The following is a 23,577-nucleotide window of genomic DNA, read 5'->3' as shown; positions in this document are numbered from 1 at the left end:
GTCAGTTAATTTTTTAGGATTGGCAACCAAAAGTTGGTTGACTAATAGGTTGGTTTTCCAATTTAATGTATGAAGCCTCAAAATATTTCCTTTTGAAAAAATTAGGTTCCCGATGTAATATGTTAGCTTTATCCCAATTCATACAATGGTGTTCGGACAAACAATGATGTGCAATTTTAGACTTCTCTGTTATCCATTTTCTTGCGTTTCCTTTGTTGTTCTTTTACCCTTACATTTGATTAGGGTCCTTTCTTCTCGCCTATGATTCCTTATTGCAACTACATTTTATACTGTAAACACAGATTTTTGAATCCCGAGAGCCATTTTTTGGTTTTGTTTTCACGTGAATTTATTTAAGAGTGTTGTGTGTTGTAGGCGCGGTTCTAATGTTAAATTTTGTCCCTACTCTCCTAATATTTTCCCATAATCCCGGCACACAAGGGATTGACATAAACGCACATTTATGACTCAGGAATGACTCTTCTTGTTCGTTTACACTTTTTTATTACTGTTTTGAGGGTATCCATTGCGTCTAACATCCGATTCAACTTTCTTAAATTCCTCTTTTCATCCATCTTTATCTGAGCATAAGCTCTTTGCTCAGTAAAATAACGAGTAGGCTACTCCTTCTATGACAGGTTTTGTTATGGTTTGACCGATGATTTCGATATGTTCTCGTGTGTTTAATCTTTTGAAAATCCGTAGTCTTAAGGACAGAACTATCTCTTAATACACTTACATCCAAAGAAGGAAGTTTATTTTGGACTTCCATTTCCATTGTGAGGCAGACGGTAGTAGAAATATTATTAATATGATTCAAAAAATTCATTCAGTTTAGTGTTTCTATGAGGGAAAACAACAAACGTATCATCCCCATACCTCTACCAAATCTTTGGTTTGAACTGAGCTAAAGCGAAAGCTTTTTGCTCGAATTTATCCATAAATATATTGGCGAAAATAACGGACAGTGGGGAACCCATTGTCATGCCTTCATCTTGACGATAAATCTTATCATCTAACTCAAAATAATTGCATTAAGTGCATAATTCTAACAGTTCCATAATTATTTTAACGGAAAGTTTAATCCTTTCACTTAATGATTGGTTTTATTTGAGACGTGATTCAATGATTTCGAGATTTTATGGAACTGGTACATTTGTGAATAGACTTTCAACGTCAAAACTTATTAGTTTGTCAGTTTCAGTCAACTTATAAAATTTTGATTTCCCTACAAAGTCTCAAAAATGTTTTATACGAATCAGTTTTTCCTGCGAATGGTTAAAATATCCAGAGGGACTTTAGACAATTCCCTGTAAGGTAAATCACAAGAACTGATCGTTGGCCGGTTTATGATATCAGGATTATGCTAGGTTTGTGGATTTTGGGAAGGCCATTCATATAGGAGATTTTGGAATGTCGATGAGTTCATGTAGATCTTAACTAATCTGAAAATTATACTTTGTGTTTTCTTAAGGTTTTAGCTCATTTACGTAAAAAAAAAACAAAAAATCAGTTGTGTCTTTATTTAAAAGTGTATATTTGCCAGTATTTAAAGTTTCCGAAATCTTTTCTGTATAAAGTACAAGAGTAGCGTTGCCTTTACGCCTGGTAATATTCTGACAGTGTCGTTTTTCCCAAAAATTGACATAAACTTTTTCTCCTCTATTGTCAGATTGGGCTTTGTGGGAGGCAAATGATGTGCCTCACAACGAAACCTCACTCCGTTTGTGATACTATTGTAAATATTTTTAACTTTATAATTTTCAACACTATTTCATACAAATATTACTGTGTGTTTTTTCCGTTAAAAATTAATACAAACACAATTATAGCTAATAGTATGATTGATTATGACGTTTCCTAGATTATGCAAATGTAATAGTTCCAATAAATGACAACTATGTAGAGTGTTAAAGTGCCACGTTTAAGGTTTTTGTCGAGTGCTGTTTGGATAGCATTCGTTTTATTATGATAAGATTAGAACATTCGTGACGGTAGGTGTATGTCGTCAGTATGTTCAATCATTTTAAATATTCAACTGAGTGACATTGCACAATATTTAACTATCTATAATGGTGTCAAGTAAAATTCCTCTGTCTTATATATTCTGTAAGTAGTAGTTTGTTTTAAATATTTATTCAAACAGATAATAAAAAATAGTTTTTTTTAATTTGCATAATTTAAGTCAAAAGAATTATAAAACCCGTTTGATTCCAAACATTCATTAATTTCGTTAATAAAGATGGATCACAACAGACATTATTTATCTGTTTACAAAATTTGTTGTGTTTATAACTCGTCCTGTTAAGTTAAGTAAAAAGGTAATGGATCTAATAAAAATAAAAACTGAATACTGTAGAAACAAATTCATTCAAGAATGTGTTAAGTATAGGTTAAGTTGGTTTATTGACGTAATAAAATAGGTGATAACAAAAGCCTCTTATTTTAACTTACAGCAGTCGTTAGACTCCGTTTTTATTTTTTACAACGGACGGATTTTTAATGAAATAGAATGTTGACTGATCGGTTGGTCTGCTAATTTAATGTATAAAGCCTCAAAAATTAATCAAAGCGCCATGTAAGTTAGGCTGCTGCAGTTGATAATTCTGAAACAAAAACCCACAAGGAAACCTAAAGTATCAAATATAATTGACATTTGTAATACATCAATGTGGAGTCACATGGATTTGAGAAGTTGATATAGAATGGAGCAATACTAATAAAGGCCTTCTAACGTTTCCTTTTTCCCAAAATCTTTTCCTGCCATGAAGAAATCACTTCATTATTTAATATGGACGTTTGTTCTGTTCTCTGTGGTTTGTTAGTCAATGCAGGCCTATAGTAACCCATATTAGTTAGTACAGTTTTTATAATTATTGTTTTATTTTATTAAGTGCGTGTTTTAGAGATAGTGAGAATACTCGTATAGTTGACACACATCATGGTTTTTAAACCTGATGCAACATTTAATACTAGATTTCAGCAGAGTTTTGTTTATTAAATGTATTGTTATTCGTGTTTATCGTCACTTATAGATAGCCAACAGTTATGAGAGTCATCCAAGTCCTAAATAAGCCTGTTTTATTGAAGTCAAATTAATTATAAACTAATATCATACATTTTTATTGTATTATCGTTCGAATAGATTTCCCAATCTTGTACCGTAGATTTTTTTGCGGTCTATACCTTCGATTGAATGTAAGAATTAATGTTGTAGGGTTGGAGAAATGATCACTGTGACCTTCTATAAATAAAATAATATGGAACACGGAAACCTCGAAAGTCGCAGGTTTGTGCGCACTCTGTCAATCCTATTATCTACTCACGTGTCTGAAATAAATGAATCAAAATTGAATCAGATACCACCTCCTTTGATTTACCTTTGAGAAAAAAATTTTTCCTATATCGGATGGCTACGCTGCATAGGCTGATGGTGTGGACACGGTTGAAGCAGGATGAAAGATGATTTGCTTGCAATAAGTATTCAGTAGTTTATGTGTGTATAAAATCTGTTACTATGCCAAGTAACGTTGGTTATGTAAGAAATATTACCCTTGTAAACCACCATTTTACTGTTACTATCACGTTTTGTACAATATGCCGTTAGCTTTTAGCATAATTGGCATTGCCATTTATGTAAATATATCTTAATTTTCAGCTTTCCTTGTGATTATGTCAGCACCCACATGTATCTCCTCAACAAGTATATTGGAAACTCCTTATTTTGTAAGTATAATAATAATAATAAAAATTGCACGTTTTAAAATAGTAATGGTTAACTCTTAAAATTCATGATATAATTTGATTCATATATTATATTTAGTGAGATTTGAGATTAGGCACTTATTTTTAAATCGATGTGTTTTATAAAATATATTATTTTAAAGCGCTAATTTTGTTTTTAATTTTCAAAATTTCTCTAAATCTTGAAGGTTACGTAGTGTTGTTAGACTGTATCTAATATCTAGAATCACTTTTTGTTATGATTTTATGGAAAACTCCTAGAAAATATGTCTAATAAACATAAATGCCCATTGGCATAATATAATTTAAAAACAAACAGTACCAAAATTGTGATTTTTTACACAGGTTTGTTTCTGAATAGTACCATATATGTATCGTCATTTATCTAACAAAAAGGTACATTAAATACCTGTCTAGTGTTTGCGTAATGAGTTAATTTTATACGCAAACGCTCATAAAAATAAATATTCAAACTAATAGACAGTGAATGTTTAGTACATTTGTCCTAAGTGTTTATAATATTTTGGTGTTAAATTATATTGATACATGGAGATTTAAATTTAATTATCTAAACTATACGGATCTCTAAGGTAAAATTAAAATTAATATAAACGAATTTAATTGTAAATACATTCAAAAAAACACTGTGTGGTTTAAACCATTGGGGTCAGAATACTGGTCAGTTTCAAGGAAATCTAGAGGTCTGTAGACCCCATATATGTGATTAAAAACTTCACATGAGAAACTAATGTACTAAAAGAGTAAAAGTAGAACTTGAGTTTTTTTTGCTATGGAAGTTTTTGCAGTTCAAAAAAATCTGTAACAATTATGGATGCAGTTAAAATTTAGAGGCATATCTTAATACCAAACACAAGACAAACGTTAAATTAATAACAAAATAAAACAAAAAATTAAATATTTTAGATAGGCGTTCAAACAGTAAGCTATCATCAGTGTACAATTCAATAACCTCTCAATCAAATTTATAAAGGAAGAAGTAAATATACACATATGGAACATTTAGACGTATGTAAAATTTATAATGATATTGTTGCAATTTTAGCTAGTGTTCGATATTTAATATTTTAGTTTTATTTAAAATAGTTTTGTCTTGTTATTCAGATACATATTTGGAATATTTTGTGGGTCTTTACTATAATACAGATAAATTTGAAATTTTTCTTTTGTGTTTAAGTACTCTCATTTTCTTTCAATATCTAAACTCTCCACGTTATTTTCAATATTTTTGCAGCTTTGATCAGTTCAATATGTGTATATTTACTTATTTGTATAATTTTCTGTTGTAAATGTTATTATATTGTACACTGAAGACGGGTTAGTGTCGAAACACGTAATATAAAATGTTTTTAGTTTCTTATTTTATATATTAATTATAAAGATAAAACTACATTGTGGAGTTATCAATATAAAAATAACAATAAAACTCATTGTGATTGGATATTTCTCGATAAAAACTACCAACCTGAAAACTCACTGACAAGTAAGTCTAAATGTATGGATTTGTTACAACACAATAAACGCTTCACAGCCATTACATCGTGTGTGTTATTTCAGGGGTCGATTGAAGTGGATGGTGAGTTTGCATGTTCCGCTACAGTCATCGACGATGTTTTTGTGCTGGCTTCAAACTCTTGTATCAGCGGGTCGGTAAATATGCACTTTCCCTATCTTAGTCCTTAGATAACATCTATGAAATTAGGGCTAACCCTGAGTTTATAAATAGCGCAGTAGCTGCAAATCAATGTGTAAGATTGACTTCAAATAAACTAATTGTTTATAAAACGGACACTAATCTATACTGTCATAATACCACTACTAACGATATTATTTATCCAGTTACACACAAGCTCTCATTGTTGGAGAGCCTCAGTACCTCCGTGAGAAACTCTCCCTTCGGCGTGATGTCGCTTTGCGAGGCACCCGGCAGGACAGGCTCCTCCATGTCCAGAGGATAAGTCGTGAGGTTGGCAGGAGGGGGTTTGCCTATTTCGGTCCGGCATTGTACAATAGACTCCCGGCGAGCCTCAAAGACCTTTGTCTTGCAAGTTTTAGAGAAAAAAATCAAATGTACTTTAATTAGATAAGTATTTAGGTTAAGACCGAATATGTATTTTTATTGTATTGTTTGTTTTGACGAAAGTTATTTTGAAAAGCTGTTTATACAGAAAATCGCTTGAAAATAAAGGCATTTTTATTTATTTATTTTATAAGACTATTTTACCAAAGGACACTAAGGAAATACATCTTTATTCAAAAATAGCATGCTGAGGAATGCACGTTTACAGGCGATTGAAGAAACTGATACAATGCTTTAACATAATTTGCCATAGCTTAACCAATCAGCGTTCAACATGGCTTATTAATCACAGGTAGCTATGTTTTCGATAGTGTACTATTCTCAATTAATTTGCGAGCTTCTCATATTATCATCAGGATAATGGCAAAGCGTTGTTGTAAACTTTATGTCAATTCTTATGAACGATCAATTTCATAATATATGATTTCGAACATTTTCCACTGTTATAAGTTACATGATACGTGTATAACACAACGTTTCAAGGCTTGAAATCTATCCTCTTCGTCAACTTGAGGAGGCAATTAAAGTAAGTACATAAAGTAATAAAAAAGAGAAAAGCAAATATTAAAAACATCAGAATACTAATATAGTCCAGGCAGAATAATTAACGAGCACAATTAAAGGCAAACATTAAATACACATTTAAACAAAGAATTTGTATGTATGATCTTGTAGGGCTTATTTTCTTTGTATTCTGATAAAATTTTATTTTATCTGTTTTGTTATTTTTGTTTACGAACTACTGTAGTTTTGGAGACGTACTGTTTCCGAATGTAAACAGTGCCTCAACTATATGGCTTTATGGTCAGAAGGATGTAAGGTGTTTCACCAACGTGCTAGAGTAGTGGTTTCAAGCATGTTTTAAATGAACATCTCTGCCCACAGATGCTACAGCGGGCATACAACTTGTAATAAGCATAATGCTAGACTCTAATTAGTTTATTTTAGATAATTTAGTTTAGATTTAGTTTAGATTAACTAACTAATCAGTTAATTAATCATAGACTGGTTGCTGATTAAGGGATTGTAATTTATATATGTTTGTAATTGGCCAAACTACTTGTAAAATTGGCCAGTTTTTTTTTCTCAATGGTTCAAATGATTGTATTGTGGAATTTCTATATGGGAAATAAATTCATTTATTCATTTATTTATTCATATCGAGTATCGTGGACTCTAAACGTATCCAGTTAACACTAGTTACTCTCAAGTCTCATACAGTTGTATGTATCATCATAACATAGTGCTGGTTACCATGCCTATTTTATCTCTTTCCTCGGATGTAAAGAATATAGGTCAGTATTTTACTTTCTTCTTTTTTTTAATTATATCTAATTATTAAGGCTCATTGTGAGACCAAATTCTCCTAATTTATTTTTACTGACGTTATCAATCTGTGTGGTATTATATCCAGTTTCCTATAACATCTTTTGTAATGTCTTACCGTTTGCATTTCATGTATGTATATACGGTATACTGGTCCTGTTAACACGCTTAATCAATGAATCATTATCACTAAAATCTCAGTTGGATGATGATGAGATTGGGTGTGCCCAATACTCGAGCCGGGACTCCTCGTTGTCGTTACTCAGAAAAAATGTAACGTCTGTCATTTTAAACTGTTCTGGTAAATTTTAAGAATTTAAGAAATTAATATCTTGTAGCAGTTTATTTGAGATGTTTTTACACTTCAAACCAGACTGCCTGTTCTTCTAATTTTTCTAACAGTTAAGAAGTAGTTTGTCTAACTGTGGTGGTTTTACAGTATATCCCATTAACATGTGACACTAATTATGAAATTGTTTTATTTTTTCTACATTGTATTACATATACGTCCATTATCATAATAGTCATCAACCAATACACCATGTTTGGTTATAGTTGAATATACATGATAAACTTCAACCACAGTTAATCAAAGAAATCAATGAAAATAATTCAAACAATCGAAAGCTGAGGCACATGATTAATGTTTTGTGTGAACGATTTCTATTACAGTTTTTGATAAGTTTACTATTAAAATCTAATCACGTTTAGGTTGTTCGTAGATTTAAGTAACTGATTCGCTAAAATATACATTATATTGTAACTGTATACTATATTATAACACTTTACAGACATGATGTGAGTTCTCTAGCTGTCCGGGTGGGCACAGACAAGCTGGGTCACCGAGGGCAGGTTTACAACGTTCACAAGTTACACTATTACTTCGATAACGGAATACTTCCTTCTCCTCCAGATGTTGACGTCGTTTTGGTCGAGGTACATGTTGTGTTGTTACGTTATGTTAGTACTGTCTGAGGTACATGTTGTGTTGTTACGTTATGTTAGTACTGTCTGAGGTACATGTTGTGTTGTTACGTTATGTTAGTACTGTCTGAGGTACATGTTGTGTTGTTACGTTATGTTAGTACTGTCTGAGGTACATGTTGTGTTGTTACGTTATGTTAGTACTGTCTGAGGTACATGTTGTGTTGTTACGTTATGTTAGTACTGTCTGAGGTACATGTTGTGTTGTTACGTTATGTTAGTACTGTCTGAGGTACATGTTGTGTTGTTACGTTATGTTAGTACTGTCTGAGGTACATGTTGTGTTGTTACGTTATGTTAGTACTGTCCAAGGTACATGTTGTGTTGTTAAGTTATGTTAGTACTGTCTGATTATCCACAGGCTAACTAAACAGAGCACACTGCGGCACTCAAAAAGACTTTGTGGCGTCTACCACTTTTATTTTGTTGGCCGGTGGTCGGGCCAGTAGCCCTGCCGACTCTTTTTTTCTGTTCTCGGCCACAGCTGGTCTTGTCTTCAGCGATGGCTAGGTTGTTAACCTCGTTGTTAGATCAGCTTTATGATTACTGGCCATTACTTTTTCCTTTTAGAGTGATTAGCAAAGATTATTTTAGCTCCCTCTTCTCCATCATCGTCCTTCGGGTGAAAACGTAATATACTTCCATAAACAGAAATTTGTGTCGTTCTTCAAAGCTGGCTGCTCCACTCTCTATAGCTCCCGGCAGTGTTACTTTAAGTCCTTGCGTTCCAGAAATGGTCCACGTACTTCGTAGTTTATTATAGAGCCCAGTATACGCTTCCAAATTCTGTGAAACCAACCCTTAAGCCAACCCGTAACATTGCAACTTTTAAACTCGTAATAGGAATTAATATTTAATCGGTCTGACAGTAATTGGTTTCTAGTGACAAACGAAGAATATCCCTCGACATATTATCGATCGAAGTATAAACATGCTTGAGGGTCTTATTACAAATGCTTGTTGAGAGGGACATGAAATGACGAGGTAGAGCATACGATAACAGCGAAGTGGGGTATATGTCGGCAGAAAACCCTTTTTCATTAATAATAATCTCAATGGGTTTGGTAATTATTGTCAGGATTACTTGTAATGGAATGTGCGCCAGGTTAAAGCAAACGCGCAGATAAGCGAGGTAACTCGAGAAACCCAATCCCATTTGTTGACTCTTTACTACAGTAGCTCTCTTTTACATTGGTCTAATTTCAAGTGTCTTTTTGTTTTTGTTTTTATCTAATAAGAGATTTATAAGGCATTATACTGATTTAGAATGATAAACCAGTGTATCATTTGTGTACTCTGCGTGGTTTTAAATAAGTTTTAAAATTACTTATACGGAACTTTTATTATTCCATTAATGTATATAGGCACTTTAGTTCTAGCTAAGAGTCAAAATTGTAAACGTTTTCTTTCCCGCGGTATTTTTATGATAATTTTACGAAATAATATTTCCTCTATCAGTACCCTTACACAGTTCTTGCTCCCTTTTAATATATATAGATACCTGCTATATAATATATATATATATATATATATATATAACTTTAAAAAGTTTTGATTTGCCGATATTTCATCCATATAGTATTAGATTTCTTTAAAACTACCTAACACAGTCTATTAAAATCGCCCTTATGGCGTAATTTTCGAGGTAATGTTTATATCTCCTTCGATCTGTTCTTGTTTAAGAAGTTATACCTTTATCCACAACAATTTAAATAGCAGCTCAATACAAATTTGTGTCAATCACTAACTAACTGTAAGGAGAGTCAAAGTAATTCCAAATAAATATTTTTCAACTATGTCTCTTCCACCATCAAACAATTCTATATCTCTTTTCCAAATAAACAAAATATTTTTACGGCAAAAATAATTGTGGCTACTTAAATTGGACATACACTCACATGTGTGCCTACGGCCAGTCATACAACCCTCGCAACTTCCCCCATATCGATCTTAAAGTGAAAAAACACAAAATTCTATAATATTTATAGTAAATTCATCTTAACATAACAGCCGCCACGTCCTCTGAACACGTGGCCTCCATTGAAGACTCTTATTGTACGTTGAAGAACATACCGATACTTAAGAAATTACATATTAATAACTTAAGGAAGAACACGTTTTTGGTGGAATAATCCAGAAATTGGTTAAGTTTTGGGTGAAAATGTTATATTCAAATAAGCCATACGCGTATTTACTCAACCCATATTTTACTGAGTTGCAAAATAAGTATTGTAACTTATATTAAAATTTACTAAAATAGCACAGAGGTTAAATTCTTTACCAAATACCAATTAAATAATATTATATTTAATAATCTTATACAATTTATTTTTGTATTTTTCTCCTTTCATTAGTCCAAATTAATTAACTTTCCCTTAAACAAGAAGATAGCGAAAAATACAATGTTCCTAAGCATATTCATAAGGATTCATTAATAAGATCCTAAAAATCCGTTTCTATTTGTATTCATGCTATACATGAATCCAAAATTTAAAAACTAACTCAAACATTATACAGAGTGTTCAGTAAAAGTGTTCCAATATGTTTGGATTATTTCCACACATAAAAGTAAGCGAAACAGTTCATATGAAGGTACGTCCTAAAACCTTTAGTTTTCCATCTATCTGTCTGTATGTGTTTTTTATAAAAAAAATATATATTTTGAACCATTTAAGGTAAAGTTATGAAACTTGAGAATTATGTTAAACTGTATTAAACCTTTTCCAAAATAAAATATTAATAACACTCTTTAACCCGTTTTAAAATGGCGTCTGTTTAAAATTGTTATAGTTAAATAACAAAAACACCGGTAATTTATACAAAATGCATAAGATACCAATTATTAATTCATTTTTATACCAATTTCAACGTTCCATTTTTCAAAGAAATCTGTTAACACATAAGCGAGCACGGCCACTTTAAAAATACGCTTCGACAAGCCGGGAACAACAAACTGGGATACATACATCTCAACTGCGACATTTTTGGATCACACTAACCACATAATGTCCTGACTATTTGAATTTAAAACAGTTTAAACAGCCATTATATTGGAAGTATACAGTGTACATAGCTGGTCAACGAGTATATACGTGATATTTATCTATAATTTTTTTCTGCTTTGATGAGCAGCTTTCGTTTCCACAAGCTGGTGGTTTGTGGGTTCTTGGGACCAGTTATGTACAACTGTTCCTAGAGTGTTACCAAAGGGCAAAATTGGAAATATTTGTAATTAAACTACACATATTATGATAATTTTCCTCTCTGTTTGCGCAATAAAAATAACCAAATATGTAATGAAATTGGTGAATTATCTCCCATAGGTCTCTGTTCCCTTCTGGTTCAACCCTCGAGTGACGTGGCTGAACCCTAACAACGATGGTATAAAGGAGCTCCAAAATGGCATAGTATCGACGTGGGCAGAACCAAAGGTAGGTTTGCTTTGATTATAGAGTAATGATATCAATTGTGAATAAGCGTGAGCAATTATACCTTTTAATTTGAACTCAAAAACAAATCAACACATTTTAGCTACCGATTTCAACTGAGTTTACTAAACATCGATCTATCGTTCATGACAATCGATGTTTTAAGGATCGATAATTTTTCCAAAACTAATATTTTTCGCCATTATATCTATGTTATCCTCATCAAAATGATTTTGGTTTATATTTTATACATTACAATATATAATTTAAGCCGTGATTAACGACTAGTCAATATTATATTTGTAATATGTGAAAACGCATTGTTTTCTTTCACTATATTCTAGCTCTATCCCAGATAGCGTTGCGATATATACTGTGTCCAGTTATAATTGCTTACCGTACCATGAACCGTCGTTCATTGATTTGTAGCAAGGATGAGACTGAGGATTACACATTCAAATTGGCGATGATTACTTTGTAAAGGCCGTGGTTTTTAGTCAGTAGCTCAGTTCAGCTCAGATTGAGTTTGTATGTGATTGTCTACATATATTTCATCGAACTATAAACCCTTTAAGCATCACAAGCTATACACATAAAAAAAATAACAATACTTGATTTCTCTTACTACCTCAGTCCCTATGGAGAGACTATTCTCGAAAGCGGGAGCCACAATAACAGCAAATAGAACAAACTTGGGCGAAAACTTCTATCGAAAATATTGTCTTTGAATGGCTTACCAGATAAGTACTGCCAATGAGATTTTACTAACCCTAAAAGTGTTATGAGTAATAAGTTTTTATATTGGGGTAAATAATTGAATGTAATTGAGGCTGTAGCTAGAATAAGGGCTTATAACACTATAGGCCCTTTTTGCGGAGATGTTATTAAACGATTCCCCATAGTATATTCTATTTGTCCACCAAGTTTCATGGAGCTAATTCGTTTTTTGAGGTTGGTAGAACAAATTTAGTCAGCTGATGTTATGAGCCCTTTTTCAATAGACAGCATTTGAGTCTGTGAGTTGATTGTTGACAGTTTCGCATCTTCGAATTTGTTTTGTTTATTCATTATATTTAGTTAATATTAATTACTCAAAACTGTTGTGAAATGGATAGTAGTTCTAGTTTTAGAGAAAGTGTTCTAAACACTTATGTGAAGAAAGGTGCTAAACGAAAACGAGTGAACATTGAAAAGTGGAAAGACAATGTGAGGAAAAGTAATCGAGACATTGGTTTAGGTTATGAATCTAAGAAAAGTAAACAAATTGTTGAAGGTAAGGTTTTTAATGTTGTCCACAAGTGCTGTAATAATAAGTGCTTTGAGAATTTTGAAAACTCAGATCAAAATAATATTTTCAATAGTTTTTACAATGGTCAAAACAAAGAGGCGCAAGACACCTATCTTTCTGGATGCATGGAGCTCCAACAATCTGAGCACAAAAAAATTACTGTTAATCCAAAGGTAGTGAGAGAAAATTCATGGAAATATCATATAAAGAAAAATGGCATTGAATTTCCTGTTTGTAGAACATTTCTTACGGAAGTTTACAAAATCAGCATCAAGAGAGTAAGAGTTATTGAAAGTAAGTTATTGCAAAACGGTTCATTCACTGAAAAAAAGGGGGAAACATGGTAAACAAAGAAAACTTGAAGAAGATGTTTGGAAGTTGGCTATGGATCATTTGCAAAGCATTCCACATCGTGGAAGTCATTACACAACCGTACAAACAGACTGTATTTTGATAATCCGAGTCTGAGTCCCAAAATACTGTTTTCCTTATTTCAAGAATATTATGAAGAGAAGTCTGGTAAACCCTTAAGAATGGCTTATAAAACATATTTTAAGTTTTACAGGGATACTAATTTTACTGTAAGAAGACCAAAAACTGATGTGTGTGATTTTTGTACGGAGTGTGAAAGAAATATAGAGATAGATCCAAATCATCCATGCATTCCAGATTACAAGTTGCACAAAAAGAAGGCAGAAAAATACATCTCAATAAAACAAGAATACATTAGTGATTGCAAGACCAGAGATGATCTATTGTTTTTAATGTAATTTTTTATTAACTCATTTTATTGTTATTCCTTGTAGTACTCTGATTTACATTTAATTAAAGAAAAACCGCTATTACCGTTATTTTCAAATTACTGTTTAAATTACAATACATTATGTAATATAGCTAAGAATACGTTTTTGTCTTGAAAATACATTTTAATCTTGTTATAAATATCGATGATCAAGAAAATTTCAATTTCAAAACATTAATATTTTTATTGATTTTTACTAATCGATGATTTGTGCTATCGATGTTGACATGAAGATAAAACGATACATTGAAAAAGCTATGTGTGTGGAATTATTGCCATTCCTAATTCCTAAAAGGGTCGCCAGAGTGTGGGGATCAAATCATAGCCTGAAAAAGTTATGAACTTTGCAAAGAGGGGTGGAAAATTTGTTTAACTTAAAAAATAAAACAAGTAATTTTAAAGTATGATGAAGCTAGTTCATTGTATCTCAATCCGTTTGGAATATATCCAGGCGTATAAAGACTTAACTCGCCTTCGGCTCCGCCCCCAGGCCCCCAAAGCTAGTGCTTAAAATTCGGGGATAGGAGGGATTTGGTTATAGGTTAAATTCAGACTTGAGGCTTTCAAGTTACGTGTTCCCTACTGTGTCCTCTCTCGTGGGTTGTAATGCTTCGCTAACACTCAGCCAAATGATGTGTGATATATAAAAATAATCAATGGATTTCGTAGAAAAATTAAGCGACGTGTTAACAAATTTAGCATACTAAGAATTGGGTAATAACTAAAGTCCGAGATTATGTTTGCCAGGAAGTGGAAAGTAGAGAGTTTGGTTTTAACCAAACTTTTGAGTTGGAGGGCGTTTTGTGGCTTAACCGTTGGAGATACGAGAAAAAGCTTTTTGTAGAAAATTTAATTTTGTCTTCTGCCCTTGGATTTGAAGTAAGAGAAAAGATTGCACCGACCCTAAGTCAGTATTCTTTATCAGGTAATTAAGTTGATCAGGGGGTTATAGTGTACTCAGAAGTTTATCTGGTCATACTAGGAAATTCCAGGGGGAATTAATGTTACCGGGGGTTAAAACATCAGGGAGTTAATTTTCTCAGGAGTTTATATTGCCTTCATTCTGGGAAGGGCTTTAATCTTACCGGGGTTAAGACATGAGGGGGTTTAATTTACTCAGGAGATTATCTGGTCATACCAGGAAATTCCTGGGGGTAAATGTTAACGGGGGTTAAGACACACGTGGGCCTCTTTTGGAAGGTGTTGTGTTTGTAAGCATAAATAAAATTCACTCTGTCCCTAACTACTATAAGCCTCCGGTAAAGCTCAGCCAATCGCGATTTGCTCTAGTAGACGTATACTAATCAGTCGTTTACGAAATAGAGTGTTTAATTTTAGCGAAAGTTTTGACTTCAAGGGCATTTTGCGGCTTAAACGTTACAGATACCGACAAAAAGTGACTGGACCTGTCTTGTAGAAACTTCAAATTTTATGGAAAATTCTGCTGTCAGATTTTAGCTACGACCTCTGGTTTAGGCAGTACAGAGCTTGGGAGGAAACACTGCATCGGCCAGCTCTGCTGATGTTCAAGAGTAACTGCAATGCAGAAATCGATTGTTTTTAGGAGTGTTGTAATGGATACACGGAATAAACTACAATTATGCCGAATTTCAAGTTTCTGGTACACCAGGAAGTAGGCTTGACTTTCTATAATATGGTTAAGTCAGTACAAAAAGGGTTTTATGTCTGCGCTAATTGAATATGTGCATAGTAGTTTTTATCAAAAGAATAAATTAGTCCGGGGTTTATTTAACTCAGGAGATTATCATTTTACGCCAGAAATACTATTTCTTGAAATTAAATTAAAACACTATCTACTTTCTATTGACGACAAAGAATTTGCCATTTATAGCATTTATCAACCTTACGGAGAGATAAACGACAGAAACCTTTTTGTAGATCCTATTAATAGCTAGTTATAAAAGATTTTACATTTAAGCTAGGACCAACGGTTCGGCCACTATCGAGACCGGAAGGTAAGTTTTAAGTGAAATTTTCAACATATTTACGTTTTACGGCTACAAAAATGAAAAAAAGTTACTAGAACCTTTCTTGCAGATCGCAATGTTTTGTATTGAAATCAAATTTTTATTTTGCTCTAAATTTTAACTCCTGGCTGAAATTAGCCCAGAATCACAATTTTCACGGAAAACTTAAAAAATGAATGCAATTTAAACGCGTTGTACGGCTAAAACATTGAAGAGAGGGCAAAATATCACTAGAACTTTATTGTAGAACTGTTTCTTAAATCCCATTGAAAATTTGCTTTGAGCTTCTACCAACGGTTCGGCCGCTATCGAGCCCGGAAGTAAGGTAAATGTTTAAGTAAAAATTGCGAAAATTGTCCACATAATTGGGTTTTGCGGCCAACCTAAATAGAGATAGAGCAAATACCTACTAGTCCTTTTTTGTAGATCCCTTCATTCCCGATTAAAAATTTTTTGTCAGATCCGAGCTAGCTCTAAGCGGGCTTCAAAGAAATGCCTCCAAGAGTGAAAAATACGATAATTTGCCAATTTGTTTAAGAGGTTTAAAAGTAAATATTTCCGGTTTTCAGACTTTTCCCGGTGGTGTGAACATAAAAGCTACGTGCTAGCAAAATTTCGTGTTTCCAGCACATCTAGAAGTGGGTTAGAATTTCATATACCCTATCAGTGAGTTACAAATGCGGCTGTATATATATATATATATATATATATATATATATATATATATATATATATATATATATAGGGATTTACCCCCTTAGATGTAAGGGATTGTTTGCGTATAAGCTTTGCTCGGATCGTCTTAGAAATTTTTTTGTTCATTTCATTGTATTTCTTACCTTTCAAATGTCACAAGATAGAGGTTGCAGTTTGAAACGTTAAAGTGACTCCCTCTACATTCCTTTGAAAAAGGAGGTCGAAATATTTTTACCCTCCAAAAAAGTATTTTAATATGTATGATTAAGATTTTACATTGATATCTCAATCTGTTTGAAATATATTCAAGCCTATCAGGACTTATTTTACACCTATATTTCAGAAAACAATTGACTGTATTTCGTTTTATCTAATTTAAATCACAACATGCACTTAAAAGTTCTGACAAAGTTTATAGAAATGATGTTTTTACATCATATCTTTTTATTTATTTATCAGAATGACACTACATTGATAACATTATACATTGTAATGAAAAACACGTTTTCTTCATTATCAAAACGTTACGCTTCTGACCCCATAGCTTAGCTTCATGGATACCCTTTAAATGTCTCGATGACAAATTAAGTATAGACAAACGAAACTTGCAGTAAGGAGTAGGTTTATGCAATCCTTTAATTATATGGCCAAAGTATAAATGTGCTAGTGCTAGAAACATAATACGTTATGCGATAAAAATATTGCATTATATTTCAATGAGAACGCTTATTTATTTTTTAAGTATATACAATATACTGAATTTTAATTATTTAATCCGCATTATATTTTATTTAGCAAGCAAGTTTGATGCAATAAAACTGTGACAGAAAAGTAATTAAACTATCATATATAGAAACAACGAGGTAAACCGAGCTTAACATTACAACAATAAAAGCCAACCCGTTGAATCCTATATATTACTCTAATAGGCACTGTGAACGCTTCTCCTGACATAACGTCTCGCTACCTATTAAAGTGTAATTGCTTTCTTGGTTTCAGAAAATCATCAGATTTTATTACTTATGGAATACATTAACTTTTATGACAATGCATACATTCAAATCTTAAGTTAAGAGCATCCCACTATAGTATTATTATTGTAAAAGACTGTCTTTAAATTTTAAAATGTGTTTGGAAGCCGAATGGCTCATATTATAAAACAGGAAATTTTAAACTGCTAGTTTTCAAAACAGAAATAATTGTTTTAATTATCTGCAACAGTTTTATGAAAAAACTATATTTGTTATACAAAGTCCATTGTCTTCAAGTATACGATGTCTAAAAGAAATATAGAATATAATATGATTAACAGATTTAAATAATAAATATTTGATAGTTATGGTTCATCTAGGAAGAAATCAAATACCTTAGACCACTACCATTTTTTATATTTCAAGAATTAAACAACAAAATTATTTTTTTCCGGATGGTCTACTATAAATTATTAGAAGTTAACAATTATTGAGTAGGTATAAATTTCATATAGGTACAATTGCTTTGTCCGGGGTTGTCCAAATTTTATTTTTTCTTATAATAGGTTTGTCATAAAACATTAACTAATTTTCATAGATTACATTCAATCCTGAAATATAGGCTATACTTTATTAACTCATTCTAGGCTACTGCCATTGAGTCACTGTATAATATTTTAATCCTATACACATATTACCCGAATAGCATACACTTATAATTTCGACATAGCCTTAATTTTTTGTCCAACCCTCTGAACTAATATAACGTTAAACTATAGTCATGCATCGCTTTTCTTATATAATTATTAAGGCTTTTTATGTTGTAATCGTTTTTCAAGTATTTCAACTGGATTATATAAATAGTTTGGACAAATGAACGTCCGAACAACTATTCTGGACAAACGAGCGTTCGGACAAACAACATTTTGGACGAATGAGCGTTCGGACAACGATTTTGGACAAATGAGCGTTCGGACAAACGATACGCCCTTGGCGTCATACACTTACCTATCCGTGTGGTTGCGTGGTTGTTGCTATTACTTGATCTTGCCGTATCTTGTGATATGTTTAGTTCTCTCAAACATTGTGATTAGACTGTCTAGAGTTCTTATATTATCAGTAAGTGATATACCTCGAGGTATATTTCTCGTTTGTTGCCATCGGCGGCGTGTGGCACTACCGAAGGTACCTGCGCCTTCCGCGCTGATGAACGAAGACATTACTGTCAGCCGTATGAATACAGTTCCTCTCACGATTGTTTTTAGTATTTCCAGAAGTTATTACAGGCACAGCGTGTCCCTAATGGGTGACCTCCTGTTTATTAGAAAGTTTTCCAAAACCACCATCACCCGAAAGTGTATACACGATACTGGTGTATAATTTACTCGTATAATCCAGTTAATAGTTAATTGTTTCCATTTGCAAAACTTGTACCAGAGTTATTTTAAAACTTAATTGTAAACTAAATATTTTGTTTTATAGAAACGTAGAACAATTTCAAAATTATTTTGACTTTTTTTCGTAGTGTAATGATGTTGGCAATTCAAAAATTACAAAAGAAATGGTTTGGGGAACTTAAATAAAATGGAAATATGGTAAATAAAAAATGGTGTTAGGATTCTAAGATTTTTTTACAACATCTTTTTTTCTATCTTTCTGCTATTTTGTAAGTTTTTTAGATAGTGGCCCTTGCTACATTTTGATTAGTCCACGATAAAACTAAGGCTATAAAAATGAGTCCAGTTAAAAATTAATTGTAAATTCAAAAAGGTTCGATTTTTATATTTGGTAAGCTTGGTAAGTCCTGAAGGCTAGTCATTGAATCAAATATCTGGTTTATAAATTAATTTTTGAAACATTTTATCTGGGTTGGACTACAACGAAAACATAGATCAAATTAGTATATTATGCTTATTCTCTGGCCACGCATATAGTTAAAACAAAGTATTTCAAACAAGTTTACGTTGGAGAAGCCACTTATGGTAATAACTATTAATTCTTGATAGATTTCAAGATAATTTATACCTACGTATTTGAAAGTAATATATTTAAGCCAGTCATTAAATAGTCATCATATCTTCACGTGTTGTAAAAAATTCACCCTCTGAACCTGTGTATGTGTCTGGAACATGATATTTCCAACTGACACCCATACATGAAATCTACCTTTTTTTCTACTGTGACAGAAGTGATATTTGTAATTACACATGTGTAGTGAGTTTTCTTCATAGATCTATGAAACCTTTCAGTTTGGATTATTTCACATTCCTGATTTTGAAATATTTACTACTTTTTGAGATAGATCCATTTCAGTTTATATTCCTGTATAAAACACTCAAAATAGAATAGGAAGTTGGGAGTCAGCTGTATTGGCAGGAAAGTTTATTGTATTCCTTTAACAATCTTAAACCTCTTGCACTGTTTATTATTTTATTTTTAATCATATAAGTATGGGAGATGTCTCATTTAAAATCTACAAGTGTTGAACCTCCAAACACTTTTTGGAATTTACAGTTAAAATACTTAAAAAGTGTAATCTTCAGAAACGATCGCGATCGGGCGTGAATTTAAAATAAGAGTAAAAGTGCATAAGGTTTAACATTGTCATGTTAACGGGAAATCCAAGGGTATTTTAATACAGTAGGTTCCTTAAATAACTACGCACTAAAACATCTGTTCTACATCCAGACTAGAGGGAGTCCCCTGGTTTCCGCATCAGTGTTTGTACTGCCCTCAGCCAACTGCTCGGAGATGTACAGCGGCATTCGTAACATTTCTAGGGGGGAATTTTGTCTCTGGCCCCAGGACTCCACAAGTCAGCCATGTCAGGTAAGTCTCTTACACATAAGAGTAGCATGTCTACGTCCACCATAGTATCAACTGCTCTATGGAAACGATTTTAAATTTTGTGTTTTGGTTTGAAATGTTGTTATGTATTCTACCAATGAAAATTCTATACGTAATAACGACACCTATGCAATGGGACATTTTATGGAACAAAACGTATAAAGAACTAATTTTAAAATATAATCTAACAAATGTTTTAAATATAATATTATCTCCCATACAATGCGTAATCTACTACATTTTCCGTATGCAGAACTATGAGTGAACTAAATAAGAACTGACGTAACAGGCTAGCCTGGGAGGACCGATGTACTATAGTGAATAGCTGTTCGGAATGGTGACATACAATCCTGGATGTAGAACTATTTATGAACTAAAATAAAACCTTGTGTTACAGGCTAGCCTGGGAGGACCGATGTACTATAGTGAATAGCTGTTCGGAATGGTGACATACAATCCTGGATGTAGAACTATTTATGAACTAAAATAAAACCTTGTGTTACAGGCTAGCCTGGGAGGACCGATGTACTATAGTGAATATCTGTTCGGAATGGTGACATACAATCCTGGATGTAGAACTATTTATGAACTAAAATAAAACCTTGTGTTACAGGCTAGCCTGGGAGCCCCAATGTACTACAATGAACAACTGTACGGGATGGTGACGTACACTCCTGGGTGTAGTAGACCGAACTTGCCGGTCATCGTACAGGGAGTATCAACGTTGACTACCTTCATGATATTCATTTTCTGCGACCTAGCTAAAATATTAGGATAATTTTAGTTCAGCAATGCTTGTACACTCAAAATGTAAAATTATACATTCCGTTATAAATTTTAAATTCTTTTATGACGCTTTATTTCCATTGAAGAAACATCGAGTTTGATGATGGTGCACGTCAACTCCATGAGATTTGACTGAGTTTTAGTAATCGTCTTTACATTTTTTAAGGATAAACATGATAGCAACGGGAAAGCAATATAATAAACTAAATTTGTATACAATCTGAGTACAGTCCATGGAAATATTTTTTACCATTGTTATTTTGTTGAATTGATCGGTAAAACCATAAGGTTATCTTAAAGTTCAGTTTCGTTCTTCGATACTCAGTTCTAGTTCAGTTATGAAGAAGAGCAAAACGAGAATGAATGATAATGTAGTGTATTATCTTAGTTTGGTTAAAGACCTGAAGTTTTGTATGTATTTCATACTGCATACTAACATAACAATGAAGGCCGTCTTCTGTGGGAATTGTGCCGAGCGTTTGCGTAGCTTGACTGTCCACAATATATTTCGAGTACGATTCCATATGCATCTTTAAATTTTGTGCAAAACTTCAATTATACATAGAGAAGAATGAGTTATACGATTGTTCAAGCCAAACTATTTGATGTGATTTGAATTTTGAGTTTAGCTCCAATCCAACTCCCTTGTTACTGCAGCGTCTGGTATCTGAGCTATCTCAGACTTTACTTCTGGGATTTAAGGTCATGTTGGTCTGAATAGATCAAAGAAAGTCATTGACGAAGAAGCTCAAAATGAACCCTTACATCGTTTCGACATCAGAGACCTAAGCATAGGTGAAGTGGTAGTCTAATTGTCTCATCAGGTGCACAAGTGCAATAAAAAGGAAAGTGGACTGTGGAGCTAAACTCAACATTCAAATTGAATTAACCCTTCCTACCGTAGCTACGTGTTATTGGATTTGGCTCTCATTCTGTCATCTTACTCAGTAAGCAGGCAAAATTTCTCTTCTGTTTTCCTGTAGCTGTAAAAGTATATAATTAATTTGAATAACATTTAACACTGACATTTAGTATGGATATGCGTAGTTGGAATTTAATTAACAGTGTCTTTGGTACTTGCAAAACAATTACCAAAATCTATATTCTTATGGATTTGTACCCACACTGTACAAATGACATTGCTCGGGTGTTCTATGATATTTTAGAAATAAAATAAAAACAATTAAATTACTGCAATGCAAAACACAAACAACATTTACCACATGATTTCAAATGTGTTCGTACTCAGATAGGCTCCAGAGACGGGAGATTGTATTTTATTCGGGGAGGTTGGCAGCAGCCGGGTTTCCACGTGTTTACACGATAATGCATGACGGATTGAACTTGAGTCTCAAATGTTTGCACAAATGTCGCTGTTCACATACAAAATGTACTCATCGATTGGTTAGAGCAGAGTGTGGTTTCTGTGCGAAAAGTGTTCCATAAAAACTAGATGCGAATTGTTAAAACTGTGGGATGCAAATAAAACGCATTTCATATAATATTATATCTATTTAACTAGAATGATACACAGGAAAAACATATTTCAATTGCAGTAATATAATTGCGTTACACGTTGTGATTTTAAATATATCGTTAGGGACTTGAATCGCTTACAATTATTTGGCGACAATGACAAATTAAAACAAATTAAGATTGTTATAAGAATTTTAATTAAATCCTCTAAATTTTACCAAATATTTGTATTTTTACTATACCGGTGTATTTTAGACGTAGTGTCCCTTTCATTGCCGTACAATTCACATAGTAAAATATGCATAAATCCCCGGCAGTTTACATCATTATGCAAGAGCCAAATTACTCATTGCTATATATATATTTTTATATTGCTATGTATATATTTTTCTCAATGTCTCAAAGTAGTTTTTTGAGATATTTAAAAAAAAAAAAACAAAAGTCGTGCATCAAAATTGATTGGTCAGACTTTTAGCTTGCAAGAACCATTTGCACCTGGGAGAAATAGTCAGGTAATTAATGTCAGCATATGTCTTGCGGAAATGGCAGTGGCACTGAAAGGGTTTTAAGAACCGTAAAACTAGCACCACGGATGGTTTTAGAAAAATTCAGTTTTAATAAGTAATTAGGATGTTAACTATGTAAATATCTTAAGGTTATATTTGCCTTTGAATTCAATGGTCACTTGCAGCCAGTGTCGTTCGTTTAATATTAAAAGAAACAAATGTATCAATTATATTTTTACGTCATCACTCAACAATTTTATTTTGGTACTATATGATATAATAGAATAAAACCACTTAACTTTCACTTTGAGTCTTATGTAAGTAGCTAAAGGTGGCACTTGGTTAGTACGGTAGAAATAAAATCAGATATCAAAGGCCTTGAAGTTAACATCCGAAAGTACTTTTGAACTATTTATAAATTACTCTTTTCAAAACATGTTTACTGGACTAAAGCTAAATCACATTTGCTTAGAACGTACCACACTAAGAATATCACAAAAGAAAGCAACTCTTGCTATCTGCCCTAGAAGCAGCCGCATTATATGCAGGGGTTAACTGACTTAGAGCTACACAATTATACAAGAGCTATTCTCGTCTCTTTGAAGTCAATCGTACGTCTCCACCAATTGCGTGATTC

At 32.7% G+C, this 23,577-nt stretch overlaps 1 protein-coding gene across 2 annotated transcripts; it reads left to right on the top strand.

Moving 5' to 3' along the window:
• The first annotated feature begins 1,965 nt into the window (after nt 1-1,965).
• Nucleotides 1,966-21,014, top strand: LOC124359026 (trypsin-2-like). 2 transcript variants are annotated; one of them, XM_046811372.1, is made up of 7 exons: nt 1,966-2,109; nt 3,659-3,726; nt 5,320-5,408; nt 7,960-8,104; nt 11,476-11,583; nt 20,014-20,154; nt 20,786-21,014. In XM_046811372.1, the coding sequence occupies exons 1-7, from the start codon at nt 2,073-2,075 to the stop codon at nt 20,948-20,950; spliced, it is 753 nt and encodes a 250-aa protein (XP_046667328.1). In that variant the 5' UTR covers nt 1,966-2,072; the 3' UTR covers nt 20,951-21,014. The 2 variants fall into 2 exon arrangements, with proteins under 2 accessions (XP_046667328.1, XP_046667330.1); XM_046811374.1 differs by lacking the exon at nt 20,786-21,014 and adding an exon at nt 20,462-20,512.
• Nucleotides 21,015-23,577: the final 2,563 nt, after the last annotated feature.

The sequence above is a fragment of the Homalodisca vitripennis genome, chromosome 4 (assembly GCF_021130785.1).
Source record: "Homalodisca vitripennis isolate AUS2020 chromosome 4, UT_GWSS_2.1, whole genome shotgun sequence".
In the NCBI taxonomy this organism is placed as follows: domain Eukaryota; kingdom Metazoa; phylum Arthropoda; class Insecta; order Hemiptera; family Cicadellidae; genus Homalodisca; species Homalodisca vitripennis.
The sequence above is the reverse complement of the archived record's forward strand: the minus strand, read 5'-3'. Positions and strand labels throughout refer to the sequence as shown.